The 16,889-nt window shown below is 25.6% G+C and overlaps 2 protein-coding genes across 6 annotated transcripts in view; one reads left to right on the forward strand and one right to left on the reverse strand.

The window, feature by feature from the left end:
• Window positions 1–14,637, reverse strand: part of LOC117175158 (golgin subfamily A member 4-like) — a 67,390-nt gene extending 52,753 nt beyond the window's left edge. For 3 of the 5 annotated variants that reach the window (XM_033364756.1, XM_033364754.1, XM_033364753.1), the window contains exons 1-5: window positions 14,368–14,637; window positions 9,619–9,726; window positions 7,060–7,323; window positions 1,717–1,884; window positions 1,335–1,646 (exon numbers count right to left, since the gene is read on the reverse strand). In XM_033364756.1, the coding sequence (XP_033220647.1) occupies window positions 1,335–1,646; window positions 1,717–1,884; window positions 7,060–7,323; window positions 9,619–9,726; window positions 14,368–14,418 (903 nt within the window). In that variant the 5' untranslated portion in view covers window positions 14,419–14,637. The remainder of the gene's footprint in view (window positions 1–1,334; window positions 1,647–1,716; window positions 1,885–7,059; window positions 7,324–9,618; window positions 9,727–14,367) is intronic. The other 2 variants (XM_033364757.1, XM_033364755.1) reach the window with 1 other exon arrangement.
• A 138-nt stretch (window positions 14,638–14,775) lies between these two features.
• The window catches only part of LOC117175123 (pachytene checkpoint protein 2 homolog), a 22,099-nt gene continuing 19,985 nt past the window's right edge, over window positions 14,776–16,889 (forward strand). Inside the window, exon 1 of the mRNA XM_033364697.1 lies at window positions 14,776–15,108. Within this exon, the coding sequence (XP_033220588.1) occupies window positions 15,059–15,108 (50 nt within the window). The 5' untranslated portion in view covers window positions 14,776–15,058. The remainder of the gene's footprint in view (window positions 15,109–16,889) is intronic.

The following is a 16,889-nucleotide window of genomic DNA, read 5'->3' on the forward strand; positions in this document are numbered from 1 at the left end:
AATTTTACACAAACGTGATAAATTTTCCAATAAAATTATATATTTTCAACCATTTAGTAGAATTTTCAACTAAAAATCTCAGTTTTCAACCAGAAACTAAGTAGTTGAATTTCCAATTGAATATTAATAATAAATTCTTCAAAGTTTATGTTGCGATGGAAATCCAATCACATCAACCTTGAAGAATCTATTAATCTAAAAGATTAATATGACCCCCACATTTATTAAAAATGATTAATCAACTAAAAAAAAAATGAATTTTCAACAAAATATTAACATTTTCGACCAAAGTGATGATTTTTTAAAGTAAAACGACGAATCTTTAACTGGAATATTTGAATGATAGGTAAAATAAATTATTATTTTAAACCACAAAAAAATTCAACCAAATAGTTCTTTTTCAACTAAAAAATATCCATTTTATATCAGAAAAGAAAGAGTTGAATTTTCAATTAAAAAGATTTATTTTCAACAACAAAGAAGGAATGTTGAAGAAAATATTTAAATTTCTAACTAAAGTGATGATTTTTCAACTAAAATAATGAATTTTCTACTGTAATAGTTGATTTTTCAATAAAAATATGAATTTTCAGTCATGAAGATCAATTTTCAACCAAAAAAAGGTATAGTTAAACTGTATATAAAAAAATAATTTTAAACGAAACAAATTTTTCATAAAATATTTAAATTTTCAATGAAAGTGCTCAATTATTACCCAAAATTATTAATCTACTATTGGAAAAGTAGAATTTTTAACTAAAATTTTGAATCTTTAACCAAAATAATTAAATTCTTAATCAAAATTATGAATCTTCGACCGAAACGATTAACTTTCTACCCCAAATGATTCATATTCAAACAAATACATAAACTAACAACTAAAAAAGATCCATTTCTACCTAACCAAAAATTAAATAGTTAAATTTTCCACAAAAAAATTTATTTTGAACAAAAAAAAAAACGAATTTTCAACCAAATATTTTTATTTTCCGCCAGAGATAAATTATCAACGAAAAATGTTATATTTGATATTTCAAACAAGAAATACTTTTCTTTCAAAATAGTTTAATTTAACCTAAAAAGATGAATTTTCAACAAAAGTTGAAATTCCAAGAATGCAGTTGTATCCATTAACATAAAAGCTGCTTTTACAAATGAAAAAACATTTGCTTTAAATTCTACATCACATTTAAAAATTTTTTTAAATACACCCAGGAAAGTAATCCTTGACGTTGAAAAAAACATTCCATGAATGGCTGGTTCTTCCAGGCATATTAAAATTCCCAGAAAACTCTAGAATTCTCAGGTGAGTAGACACCCCTGATAAAGCATACCTTCAATTCTTTCTGATGTTCCACAGAATGCTCGCTGATCTCCGTGGAGAATTTTTCCATGAGAACTTGCATTTCCTTCTTGACTTTTTCGACTCGAACTTCTGCTAATTTCTGCTGCTCCAGGGTTTCCGCACTTGCACGAATCTCTTTGTTCAAATTATTGATCTGCATTTTATAATCTCCTATTTCTGAGTTTTGCAGTTCTTTCTCCATTTCCAATTTTTTTAATCTTTCCTGAGATTCCTTAATTCGAGCTTTAAGATCACTGATCACATTTTTCTGTTCAGTAACGTTGGATTCTAAGGCACTAATCTAAAAGCATATATCATTTATTAGAAATTAATAACCTCCTAATTAACGAAAGAGCAATTCTTTTCCTTACCTTATCTCGTGTAAGTTTTTCAGAGTTGGGACTACCGAGTTGCAGAGCATTGAGGGCATTTAATTGTTCTACTAAACTATCACGAGCTCCTAGTGCTTGCACCAGCGAGGAGGTTAAATCTTCTATTAGTTTATCACGTTGTTGGACAGCCGACTCGAACTCTTGAAGCTGAGTAAACAAAAGATTCGAGTTTTTAGAATCGATTATCTTCGTCTTGGACAGTACTTGCATATTTCAAAAAAAAAATCCCACTTTATTAAAGGGGCTGCCAAAAACTAGTGAACTTTAGAATAATGTAAAAAGAAACTAATTTAAATTTAAAAGTGACTACTATTCACACAAAATAAGACCTTGCGTTTACAAGATTAGATGAAATTTTATTGCTCTCAAAATATGATAAATGGGGCCATTTTTAAAGATAATAGAGGAATACATTTTTATAAATAAAACTGATGTAGATAACATATTAAATTCAATATGAAATGCTTTAAATTCTCAACTTTTCAAATAAAATAATTGCAATTTCAACCAAATAGATGAATTTATAACCAAAAATATGAATTTTTAGCAGGAGAGTGCTTCCACTGTAATGCCTAATGCAAAAACATGTCACGACAGTTAAAAACAGCCATGCGGCGGCGCTAGTAGTAACTTTATTCTACAAAACCATACAGTATCATAGGAAAAATACATAAAAATTACAAAAGAAATATGAAAAATCCTTTTAAATCATTTTTTCTTCTTAGTGTAGAGTCAGGTAGTAAATAAGACTTATGTACTTACATATTATTTTGTTTAATATAGGAAAAAGTGGCATAATTAACATAATTTAAACAAACAAAAAAATTGCATGGATATTCAGAACTTATAAAAAACAATTACAAAATAAATAACGAATACACAAATGAATAAAAAAAAATGCCAAAAATATACATGTTTATCAAATTATAAAATTTTCCATATTTCAAATAATGAAAAGATTTTTAATTGTCAAAAAATAAAATCCCGATTTTAAAAATATCCGAAACTAAAATTTACCGACTTCAAGACCGACGTGTAAAATAAACGAATTATTAAATTTACACAAATATTTCAATTCTAGAAATTTAGAACTGCTGAATATAGTTAATTGATTATTAATTGATGAGCTACTGATAGAATTATAAATAAGACGAACAATTTAAGTAATCATTAATTAATAATGTATTAATTATTTTCGGAATTTTTAAATTTCAACAATAGAAATATTTATGGGAATTTAACAATTCGTTTATTTTATAAATCGGCAATTTTTTGTTTTTGCTAATTTATGATTTTCTTATTATTTTTTTCGTTATTTTGTATTAGTCCCGGATATTGAAACACTCTTGAATATAGTGATGAAGAGCAATTTTTTTTTATATTACCGCTTTACAATATAATGCTACTATATAATAAATATAATTATTATATCTATATAAGACAAACAAGGAATATGATAAATCCTTAAATATTTTTTTCTATCGCAATGAAATAGCCAACTCTTAAATATGATATTTTTTAATCAATTAGACTTTGTAACAAAGCTAAAATATTTAAACATTTGCATGTCACACTTCAAGAAGGACCATTAACGAATATTTTTTTATCTTTGGCCACACTCAAATGAATCGAAAATTATTTTTCGAAGTGCTATAATAAATCCATGTTGAAATTAAATTCTGATAAATAAGAACAAAGAAATAAGTATTATCACCTTGTTTGTAAATTTATGCAAATATAATTTCCATGAGATTCTTGAGAAAAAAGTCTTAAATTCCTGAAAATATTTTAAACTGACACGAATTTTTCTCAAGATTTTCAAATATCATTCCAAATTTAAAAAAAAAAAAAACCTTTAAATTTTCCCAACAATTTTAAGAAAATTTGTTTATTCCCTTGCAAACTTTCGAAATTATTTTCAATTCTAGTAAATATTTCTTGAATTTACCCGATTTTTGTTTGTTTTTATTTTGCAACCTTACCAAATTGAAACATTTTGCTTTAAAATCTTCTAAACTATTTTTAGAAATTTGAGGAAATCGTTTATTATGTTTAAAAACCTTTTTCAATTTTCTCTTGTAGTTCATTTTTTATTCTATTTTATTTTTTTTCATTTTTTATTTATTCTGCAAAATTATAAAAAATTAACTTAAGATCTTTCAGATTCTACTTGGACTATTTTTAAAATTTTCTAAAATCATTTTAAATAATCTCTTCAAATTAATTTTTCGAAATAAAAAATTATTTTAATTTTTCCTAGGAACCTGAAAAAATGTCTTTCATTATCGTGAAACTTTACAAAATTTATTTGAAAAAACTTTACAAGTTTTAATTATTTTTGAATCATTTCAATTTTTTGAGTATCTCTTAAACTTACTCAAATTTTTTCTAAAATGATGGAATATGGCAAAATTGACCAATTTTGTTTTAAAATCTTTCACAATTTTTAAAAATTGTAGGAAACAATTCAAAATGTTCTGTGATCTTTTCTTCGATTTTCTCTTGAAATTCCTTAGAAAATAATCATTTCAAAATTTTCCATGAAATTTAATAACTTTTTTTCACAACCTGACAAAATTCAGTTTAACTACAAAATTTGTAAATCTTGAAAAATTAAAAAAAAATTGTCTTAAAGTCGTCCATATTCTTTTAACCCAGATGCTAAAATCTTTAAAACTTAAAATTATTCTTTTAAAATAAAACGTTCATCATTTTTCCTCAGATCTTTCATAATTATTAAAATGCTTCTCTTTTATTCGGGGTCTTCGGGTGTTCTCTGAGTTCACTTTTATAACCTGATTTTCATACGGTAGCGATAATTAATGGAAATGATTCGATAAAGAAAAGCGGAAAAATTCTGTTAGAAAAATCCACTATGTCATTTTCACAATAATTATATAAATAAACCGTTTTCCTAATACTTTTTCAAGAGTTTGTAACGGCTCTACATGACAAAAGACATATAATAGTCAAAACAACTAGAACAAATGTCCCTTTCTATTAAAATACACGACTTTTGGAAAAAATACATCGCTTCTTAACTAAATAGTTAAATTTTCTACTTAAAAATATACACTTCGAACAAAAATAACATATTTAAATTTTCCGTTAAAACAATTAATTAAAAAAAAGAAAAGGAATTTTAAAAAAGAGAGTTCAATTTCCAAGCAAAGAGGCGAGTTTTCAACTGAAATTTTGCATATTTAACCAAAAATATTAGTTTTTAACAAAGTAGTTCAACTTTCAACAATTTAGTTGAATTATCAACCATAAAAAACAAATATTTAACAAAACAAATGAATTATCAACCAAAATGGATGATTAATTTTCAACCGAACATTTGCATTTTTACCCAAAAAATATTAAATTTCGACCAAGAGATAGATTTTCAATCAAATATATGAATTTTTAACCAAACAGTTAAATTTTCAGCCAAAAATATTACATTCCAATCAAGAATATAAATGTTCTACCAAAAAAGAAGATTTTTCAAAAAAATACGTGAGTTTTTAATCAAGAAGGTCAATTTTAAACCAAGAAGGTTATTTCTCTACCGAAAAAGACGAATTTTCAACCAAATAGTTGATGTTTCAACTAAAACAATGAATTTTCAACAAAATAGTTCAATTATCAAACAACAAAATTAATTGTTAACAAAACAGTTGAATTATAAAGAAAATAGATTATTAATTTGCATACAAGCAGTTGCATTTTTAACAATAAAAGATCAAATTTTTAAGAGAACAGAGATGAATTTTCAAGAAATAAATTCTGTTTCGACCAACAAAACTTAATTTGCAACTAGCATTGAATTTTTAATAAAAAACTATTCATTATCAAACATAAAAGTTTTAGTTTTCCACCAAAATACATGAGTTTTTAATCAAAAAGATTAAGTCTGAACGAAGCAAATAGGATATAGTTAAAATCTCAGTAAAAAAATTTAAATCGAATAGTTCTGTTGCCGAACAAACAAATGAATTTCAAACTAAAATGATTAATCTTCAACGAAAAAAATTAATTTTTAACAAAATATTCTACCAAAAGAAATAAATTTTCTTCAAAAAAGTTGAGTTTTTAAGCTAAACAGTTGAATGTTTTCGAAAAAATTAATATAAACATCAAAGATTAATTTTTGAAAAAAAGTTAAATTTTCAAAAAAAGAGTTCATTTTTAACCAAAAATATGAACTTTTAATCAAATGACTGAAGTTTCAACGAACACTAAAAAGATTAATTTTCAACCAAAAAGTTTCATTTAGAACCAAATTCTTGCACTTTCTAGTAAAAGAAACGAATTTTCAACAAAAAATTGAATTCTTAAACAAATAGTCAGATTTTCAATAAAGTGGTCGAAATTTTGATCAAAAAATATTAAACTGTTACTAAAACAGATACATTTTCAACCGAACAGTTGAATTTTCAAGCCAAAAAGACGAATATTTGATAAAATAGTTGAATTTCTAACAAAAAAGTTCATTTTAACCATGACCGAATCCATTTCAAATCAAACAGGGCCCTGCACTTGAAATCACAGAATCTCTTGCGAACGAAAAGTGTTGTTTTTCAGAGGAAATTGGGTGAAACACTTTTTTCCGATTTGAAAAAAAAATGTCTAAAAAGTTATGCGTATTTGAACTTTATGATGTTAAAAAAAAACAACGATTTTTTTCTTTAAGCCTCTAACTGTTGGCCTAATTGAGATTGCCTTTCTTCCATTAGTAGAAACTTTTAGAAATACTTCCAAGAATTAAAAGGTGGGACTTTCAAAGAAAATCTTTTTTATTATCTTCAAATTTTGAAAAAATGAAATCAGCATCATACAGACTACACCATTTTTGAGGCCGAGATCATTTTTTCCCGGATTTTGAAAGAAGACGATGAACACTATTAGAATCAAAAAGAAAATAATAAATATCTATTTGAAATGTAATCGATCCCAAGAAAGATAGATTTTCTATCTACAAAAAAAAAGAATTTTCAAGAAAACAGTCAAATTAAAAATATATATATATGACTAACATAACCATTATTTTTCTAATCAAATAATTAAATTTGAAACCAAATAATATAATTGTAAACCAAAAAATATGGATTCTGAAGTTTTTTGAAAATAGGGGGAAAAATATGAATTCTTTAAACACTATTTTCATTTTTTTATAGATACAATCTCAAATGAGCCGAATTGAATTAAATGGAATAAAGTGTTTTTAATTCCTTCTAAACAAGTGATTTTTTTTAACGGATTATTATTCATCATTTCGCAAAGATAGCTTTGGGAATTCAGAGTCTAAAAATCCATAGAAAATAAAAAAATACTTACTTTCGAGTGATAAATGGCTATGATATTTGAATTATTTTGAATACTGCTAGTATGGCTGCTGTTATGAGAAGAGTTTGGAGAGGAATTTTCGCCTCGAAGATGATCAAGCTCAGCGTTTAATGCCTCTACCATTGCCTCTTTTCCATGCAACAATTCCTCCAGTTCGGCTACTCTACCAGCCATTCCTTCTAATTCACCTTCCCCTTCACCCTCGCTCATGCTTACACTACTGTATGTAATATCTCTTGAAGATACGCCTTCAGCCTGTATTTTTATATCAAAAAAATTAATTCTCTTAATTTTAATTGAAAAAGAATTATCAGGGTGACCACTATTTTTTAAAATTTTCGTCTTCCGGCAAATATATTCGTGATTTATACCGATTCAGAAAAAAATATACTCTCTTTGCGAAACCCACCGTTTTTTCACATGTATGATCAATTGCGGAAGTCGATAAGTATCATTAAACCTTTTTGCAAGAAATCGATTGACTTTGAATGATATTATAAGCAGGACAAAATTTTTCTTGTATCTACACGGAAAGAAATTTCAAAATATTAATTCACGGAACCGATCCTTGATTTTATTCTAGCTTTAGCCCAAGAACAAAAATCTCGGAACCCTTGCTTTTGATGCAACGGCCGTTGCTTTAAAAGCAAGGGGTTTCGAGATCCTAGTTTTTGCGTCAAAGCTAGAATAAAATCAAGGAGCAGTTCCGTGAAATTTATCTCTTGAAACTTCTATTCGTGCAATAAAGAAAAACACAGAGATGTGTTTTATTAAACACTAGCAGTAAATGCACGCGCGCAATTCGGGCGTTCACGTTTCTGAATTATTGTTTGTAAACATGAAAAAATAAAAATAAATTAGAAATCCATTATTAAACCCATTTTAAAATATTAGGTTTTAAACATTTTTGGAAAGAATTAAAAGTTTACAATTTAAAATTGAAAGCGTCTAAAATTTATAAATATATATATTATTATATTATATTATATATTATATTATATATTGAACGATTTTGGACAGCGTAATTGGAAAACCAAGTTAAATTGTATAACTTCTAAATCGAAGCGCTAAATATTAAACAATTTTATTTTTAATTGGAGAATCACAAAATAAAATGATATAGATTAAAATTTCATAAATTAGACAATGACAAAACGTTGAAAATTGAATATTTTAAGATTCAAATTTTGGAAATTGTACTATTTACACATCAAAGGATTTGAAATGTTATTGTTTATAGTTAAAAGTGTTCAAAATTAAATAATTAAAAATTGGCATTTTTGGATTTGAATACAAATTTTAAATTCGATGCGATTAAATTTGTACAAGTTAAAATTGAGAACTAATTTGGATCTTTCAAAGTCAAAGCTTCTGAAATTCTAGAATTTGAAATTCCTATTACATAACAAAATTACAATTTAATATTAGAGCTGATTAGATAATTTTTTCTAAAGTCAAAAAATTAATTGTATTATTTTATTTAAAAAATCAAAATAACAGCCACTTTAAACAGAAAATATTGATAACGAAAAAAAATTTACTCCGCAACGTAGATACTTACAGGAATGTGAACTTTACTGAAAACTGAAACAACTTTTAGTCACCAAAAGTCTGATATTAAAACTTTTTTATATTCAAACCCTTCAGAATTTCTATTATTTTAAATAAATTTAAATCGCCTAAAAATGGATAATTTTTTAATTGCTAATTATTCTTTCCGAAATTTAAATGAAAATTCAGAACTCTAAAATTGTACCATTTAAAATTGTGTAACTTATTAAATTACTAATATATCAATTTATAAATGTTCAATTTTTAACGTTTTTTAATATTAAACTCATTTGACATTTTTTAACTTTCAAATCATTTAATCTTTAAAAGTTCCTTCAGAATTATTATTCATCCTTAAAATTTTCAAATGAAATATTCTTCTACTTGAAATTATTTATTTGTTTCAATATTTAACTAAAAATGGGACAATTTAAGATATAACATTGCAAATTGAAAATTAAAAAAAGAATATAAAACAAGATTTTTATAAAATGATTCCAATTATTAAAATTGTACAATTTTAATCTTTTCAATTTAAAATTGCTTTAAATATACATTTAAAGTTATTAAATTCAAAATTGTCAAGAATTTTAATATGAGATTTTAAAATATTCAATAGCGGAATTGTCCTGACGTTTAAATACGTGAAATTAATTTTCGGAAAAAACCACTGGATGGATTCTTTTTACTAAAAAATGTGATTCCTATAAAAAAAAATCCTGGTCATTTTTACCCGTCAAAATTGCTGGATTGTAAATATTGCGACAAAATTTTGAACCAATAAAGTTTAACTATTCTAAATACTTTGAAAATGTGATGCTTTCTAATTGAGAACTTTCAAAACTTACAAAATGCGCGAATTTAGAAATACGGGAAATCTCCCAATGTCATATTTGTCTCCCGGCTTTATTACAGTGCAAGTGTTTCTCGGTTCTCCCGAATGGTTGGCCACCCTGATAATTATAATTATATTATATTGAATTCTCATAAAATACGTACATTAGCACCTTGTGCTTCCAAGTATTGCCTTGGCATATTGATGCGCAAAGAATCAGCATCGGATGCTTGAGAAAGTCTTCCCATACGTTCGGCTTTGAACTTCTCCAGCTGAAACAATTTTATTAAAGAAATCTTCGAAACATATTCATATTTGTCTCTAAACGCAAATCATTCTTTTAATCGTTGACGTTCATTCCAAACATCCTTTAACGCAACAGGAAAAAAATTGCAAAATTATTTAATTTTGAACCAAATTTATCTCAATTTTGCACTAAAAAATATAAATTTCTAACACAAAATGGTATAATAAACTTTTAGTTGAAAAAATTTATTTTCAACCAAAAATAAAGGATAAACGGATAAATAAAAAAGATGAATTGTTAAACAAAATTAAATAATTAAAGTTTAAATTTAAAAAATCAATTTCCAACCAAACAGATGAATTTTAAAGTAAAATGATGGTATGCTCAATTGGAATAAGTTCAATTTTTTTAGTTAAAAATTACTTTTCACGAAAAAAAAAAATTTTTCAAAAAAATAGTTGCATTTTCAAACAAAGTGATGAATTTTCCAATAAAATTGTAAATATTTAAATGAAATAGTTGAATTTCAGACCAAAAAATATGCATAATTACATTTTTAGTCAAAAAATAAATGTTCAATCAAAGAGATGACTTTTTAACTGAAGTTAAGGAATACTCAACTAGAATAATACTTACATTTTCAGTTCAAATAAGTAATAATTTTTAACCAAAAAACAAAACAAATTTTCAACAAAATAATTAAATCTTCGGGGGAAAAAATCAATTTCCTCCAAAAAAAAATAAATTCTCAATAAAATAACTCAAATTTCAATCAAAGAAATGAATTCTTAACAAAAAGATTTTAACTTTCGAAGAAGCAATATGATCAATATTATCTGGTATACTTGAATTTTTGACCGAAAAAAGGAACTTTTAAACACGAAGGGTAATTTGTAATGAAAAAGGTAATGATCAAAAAAGCATATATAAAGCACGTATCAATTTTCAACCAAATAGTTGAATTTTTGTAAAAAAAAAAATATAATTTCAAAAAAAATTGAATGTTTAAATTTTCTGTTGAAAATCTCATTCTTAACAACAAAAAAAAACAGCTATCAGCAAAATAGTTAAATTTTTATTTGAAAACGCTTATCTTTAACCAAATAATTGAACTTTCAACCATTTAATTGAATTTTTTACTAAAGAAAACTGAATTTGCAATGAAAAATGTAACCAAATTTTCTATTATAATTCAGAAATATTTCTTCTTTTAAATACTACTTCTACTTTAAAAACTACTTCAAGTTCTTTCCATTGTCTGAAACTTAGAAGAGGGAACTTTCAAATTGTGACAAATTCTGATTTAAACAAAATTCTCGTTCCATGTCAAAAATTCCCTATTCCAAGTGAAATTATATTTCTTTACGGAGACTCTCTGTTCTAAAATGTAGACAGGGTGGCGGCAAAACTTAATTTTCAAAATTTCCTGACAAATTTCGTATTATCCCTGACCATTCATATTTGAAGATCAAGATTCTAATCTTGTAATATTTTGAATATTATGTTGTATATGAATGGAATAAAATAATTTTTTATTTAAATTAATAAAATTATAATATTCTCAAGTCTGGGACAGCCTCATTTACTTGAGAAAAGTGAAAGTGACAAAAAGTGACTAACGTTCTTTTGAATTTGAAATGATAAAAAAATAGCCGAATTATTAAATTTCCGAATTTAACAATTAGTTTTTTTATAAACATTATTTATTTATATAACATTAAAAATATTTTTTTGTATCAAACATTTTGTTATTGTATTTTTAATCAATAAATAATATTTATAAAAAATGTAATTGTTTAAATTTGGAAATTTTATAATTCGGCAACTTTCTGCCCGAAACTTTATTATTCGAGAGTTTTGAAATTCGGAAATGTTATACACTGCCGGGAATTTTATTGTTTTGGAAGTTTATTTTTCGGAATTTTTCAGTCGTCCCGAATCATTTTTGTTAAATTTTATATTGCAAGTTGAAAAAAATTAAGCACATTCTCGGAAAAATTCCTGCTTTAAAAAAAGTTCCTGGACATTTCCAGGTGAGGAATGAGAAATTTTATTTCTAAAAGAGAACATTGAAATTGGAAATAATACATTATTCTTTATTAGTAAAGGAAAAGCAACAATTATGTTATGAACTTTTTGGCCAAATGTTTTAAAAACATTATATGTGCCCTTGACCATATTCAATGAAGACAATTTTCTGCAACATCAATTTAGTAAATAAAAATTTCCATATACGTAAGTAATTTTATTTGCTGATAAAATTTATTTGCGAAGGTTTAAAAACGTCATTGATAAAAGAGAACATTTTAATTGCAAATATTTTTTTAATATTCGGAATTGATTTTTTTTAACATTTCGCTACTACAATATATCATTTTAAAACTTTTGCAAATTTTAGAAATGAGAAAAATGAAATTATGGATGCAGGTAAAAAAATGTTTCTATGATTTAGGTTTTATTTTAAAAGATCAATTTTAACTTTTGAGAATTTAAAAATATGTTGAAAAAGAATCTGAAAGATTTTAAGAGATTTGTTTTTAATTTTTGCAGGATTTAAAAAGTGTTTCCGGAAACTTTGAGTTATTTCAAAAGATATTTTTAAAATTCCATATGTTTTATAAGATACAAAAACAATTTAAAATTTAAAATATTTCAAAAAAATCTAAGTAAACTGCAGATTTTTTAAGATTTTGAAATAAAATGCTGACGCTTTTAAGGATTTTTTCTTAAGAGTACAGGACAAATTGAAACTGATTCTTTATTTTGAAAAATTAATTTAAAGAAAATATTTAAGATGATTTAAAAACATTTCGAAAGATTTCTTATAATTCCAGGAAAGAATGCAGAAGAATTTAAAGCAAAATTTTTTAATTTTGCAAAATTACAAAATTATAGAAAAAATTCGAATAAGTTTAAGAGCTATTTAGAAGTTTTCAACAGATATAAAAATAATTTTGAAATGAGAAAGAATTCAACTAATTTAAAACGAAATTTAGATTCTTAAAGATTTCAAACAACAAATTTAAGGTTTTAAATAATTCTGAATGTTTCAATGAATAAATAATGAGAATATAACATTTTTCTTCCGATTTCTGAGAAAATTTTTTTATTATTTTTAATTTTACAAAATTTACTTAAAAAGAATATTTAAAGTTTGTTTAAATTCAAACATTATTTTTGAGGAAATATTTAAAAAGATTTACAAATATTATAAAATATTTCAAAAATGATGTAAAGAAAACGAATCCGGTAGATATTAGGGCAATTTTTGGAACAGTTCCAGTCAGTTTAAAATATATTTTGAAATGTTAGAATGTTTTGATAAGATTAAACATATTTTGAAATGTTGAAGGACTTTCGAAAATTTATAAAATACTTTAAAAATTGGTTCAAACTTCAAAAAATTCCTAAATATCTTTCAAACTGACATAAATTTATCTTAAAATTGAGTAAAATTCGGTAAAATACAAAAATTCTTAGAAAATGTCTAGATATTTTTTCGACTTATCAGATATCTTCAAACATTTTTTTGAATTTTCGTGAGATACCTCGGAAAATTATATTTATATAACTTTGAAGCAAATAAAAAAAAACTGAAAAAAATAGGCAGCTACTCGAAATGTTTATTTTATGTTATACATTGTTTGCCTTCAAACTGTAATTTGTCTAAAATTAATTTCTTTCTTGACTGAAAAATACTTTTTGGTTGAACATTCGTCTTATTGGTTTCAAAATTCATCTCGTTTGGTAGAAATTTAATCTTTTTTGATTAAAATTACAAATATTTGGTTTAGATAAAAATATTTTTTGGCTGAGAATTCAACTTTTTGTTTTAATTCCTTTTTTTTTTAATGAATTCGACCCTTTTAATTTAAAATTATGATTTTTTAAATTAAAATGCTGTTTAGTTAAATAATCATAATTTTTATTCAAAAGACATCTTTTTGGTAGAAGATTAATCTTCTTGGTTAAAAATTCATGTTTGGTTCAAAATTGATATATTCGGGTTAAAGAAGTAAACTGTTTTGTCGAAAATTGTTCTCTTGTGAGAAATATTTATTCTGTTTTGGTTAAAAAATAATGTTTCGTACAAGATGAACCTTTTTGTTACAATTTTGATTTAACATTTGAAGTTTTCAAAAATTTTATAAAAGTTATATTTATATGAACTTAAAAATAAATCAACAAATAAACCTAAAAAATGGTTATTCCAAATTATTATTTTCTATAGAAAATTATTTTTTCCGATCCTAAAATATTCTAAAAGTACAAAAAGAAACATCAGGTTATCATAATAATGTTAAATTAAGGAGTACAAATGAAAGGCACAACAATGAGAAATAATCAATCAACTTTTCTCATAATGACATTCACTAGCGAAACAATCTATTTACTGTTCAAACAGCAACCTTTACAGTAAACTTGAATTTAAACCGTCAAACCATTTATTCGAAATTAAAGCAACCAGAGATGATTTTTTTCATCCAATAAAACTAAATGTAAATATGAAATCTGAGGAAGGTTATTTCCGAGTAGGAGCTATGGTACAACTGAATCAGTCTAAAACAGCACTTTCTATTTTCAGCTTACTATTGAAAAGGCCTAATCCTGTTTAAAAATAGCCTAAATCTAATCATCTAAGAAAAAATCGGGTAAATGATCCTACCATTTCTTTCCCTGCCTCCAAGGCGCGTCTTCTACGTTCATCTTCATCCATCACTTTTTACAATTTTTTACAAATGACCGAAAAATTCAAACTTCAACAATTATTCTACACACCACACGACTAATCATCAAAACACTTTTTATCGTCACCACAACTATTTACTACATCTTTAAACGTTCCTTTTATGTGGCCACTCTCGACAAATGTGTTTTTATGTACGTTATCATTGACCCTTTTGTCGGTTATAATATAATTTACAAAATGCGAGGCGTCAATGAAATGACAGAAACTAACCGTTTTCAAGATGAGCAAAAGTGAGGTTATGAAATTACCGCCGCAGTGCTGCCCTCTGGAGAAAAACTTTAAGAAGTGCATAAAAAGGGCGAAAAACAGACTTTTTTTAAATAAAAAGGATAAAGAATAAGTCTAGGGATTCAATAATATTACTTCACTTTATCATCGTTTACCTTGGAAAGAGATTTCGTGCTTTTTTTGTGACAACAAATAACTTTCGTTCGTTGAAAACGCTGCTTGAAGAAAAAGAACTTCATTGTGAACAAGCCTTGTCATTAACCAGAAATCAGTCATTCAAAAATTCCCGTTTACTACGTCTTATTTGGAGTTTATTTCGCATTTATTTCGTCGATAACTATTTAATTTTTTATTTCCAAGGTCGATTTTTAAAAATCAAATGGAAATGCATGACGTGTTACACGTTGAAGTCTGTCAGAAAGTTGACAGGTACTGTAAATCATTCAAATATTTTTATCACCACTTTGTCTTTTATCATGTCGCATGCTCGTTTGTCTAAAATTGTTTACTTGTTAAACATTTTATTTTTGTTAATTTTCTAGTATAAATTTGTCTACTGAATAGTGAATCGGATTGGAAATTGTGGTTATGTTACGATTCAACATTCTAATTGCATTGTGTTTGAACACCTGCTCTAAAAATACGATTCTGTTTTTTCATTATATTTTTTATATCATATTTTATGGTTTTTAGTTTAATAGATTGATTCTAAATTGATAGGGTCGATTCTTGATCTAAAGAAGTTTGGCCTCAAAATACAATTTAATTACAAAATTACATTTTTGGGAATTTTTAATATTATTGTATTATCTTTTATTTTCCGTATTTAGAATGTTTCCTTTAGATAGAGAGTTTTTGTGGAGGTTTTTATTTAGACAATTACACTACCCTATAATAGCACGGAAAGTTCCGCGGGAACATTCAGAACGTTAATATTATCAATAAATATTGTGTAAACCCTTAAGTCATAGGTAGAAATCAATGTCAGTTTATTATATGGGTAATAATAATATGGATAATTGTTGTTAGAAATAACAATAACGAAGGATCCCTTCAGTTCCGAGTGGTACTTTCCCAAGCGGCGGACATTTTACACGTTTTGGCAATATTTCTGGAACTTCCATACTTTTAGGTTGGGTTTTAATAAAATTTAATAAACTGCTGCTCTCTAAGTATCAGAATTCATCTCTTTTGGTAACAAATACTACTGATTGTTCGAAAATTTAATTATTTTGTTAAATGTTCAACTATTTTGTTGAAAACTGATCTTTATTTCGTTTAAGTGCATTATTTTTATTTTATAAGTCTACTATTATATTTTTGATTCAGAATTAATCTTTTTGGTCTACTAGTTACTGGTTCGGTAATTCTCTAATTCAAAATAAAATTTTCTAATATTTAAAAGTAAGGAATCTTTAACTGAATTGTTTTACATAGAAAGCCTGGAATCGTTTAAATTTCGAAGAGCCTTTAAACTTTTAACGTTACCATTTTAATTGTTGTATTTAAAAAATGCTTCATTTGTAAGTGAAATTTAAAAATTTTGATGTATAATTTACAAATGGTCATTTGTAGAAAAAGTTTGAGTAATTTTAAGAGATATTTAGGAGTTTTAAAACGATTAAAAATTATCATGCAAATTTTAAAAAGTTTTCTTAAAATCTTCTACAATTTTGTTTGAAAATTCTGTTTAAATCTTTGAAAAACTTTTGGATAAAGTTCTGAATAGGTGAACGTGACGATTTCCTTCACACTGCGTATACTTATGTATTTTGACGCGCTGATTACGAAAATGATAGTGAAAATTGGCGACTAGGCGATTTTCATGGTGAAATGCCGGAAAACCCATAAAAAATGTGGTTTCTTTGCGTTCATCACAGCCAATATGCAAAATCTCGCAGAATGCTTCCAATAAAAGTTGTAGATCTTACAGAAATACACATTTTTTGTAGGATACATTTTTTTTTTACGAGTGATAGTTTTCGAGAAAATTAGTGATATCTCGATTTTTAAGATAAAAACCATAAAAGTCATGCTCTTTTCGTTTTCGAGTGTTAACCGTCCCTCAGTGTCAGCAACCCGTCTTATACGTGTAATTGAACCCGTTTCCTAAGTTTTTTCTGGTTCCAGCCACAGGGGTGCCTTCCCGCCCCCCATAACACGTGGGAAAAGGGGCAGGAGTGTGACCTTACATTATTTCTGTGACCGGT

This window comes from Belonocnema kinseyi, chromosome 6 (assembly GCF_010883055.1).
Source record: "Belonocnema kinseyi isolate 2016_QV_RU_SX_M_011 chromosome 6, B_treatae_v1, whole genome shotgun sequence".
In the NCBI taxonomy this organism is placed as follows: domain Eukaryota; kingdom Metazoa; phylum Arthropoda; class Insecta; order Hymenoptera; family Cynipidae; genus Belonocnema; species Belonocnema kinseyi.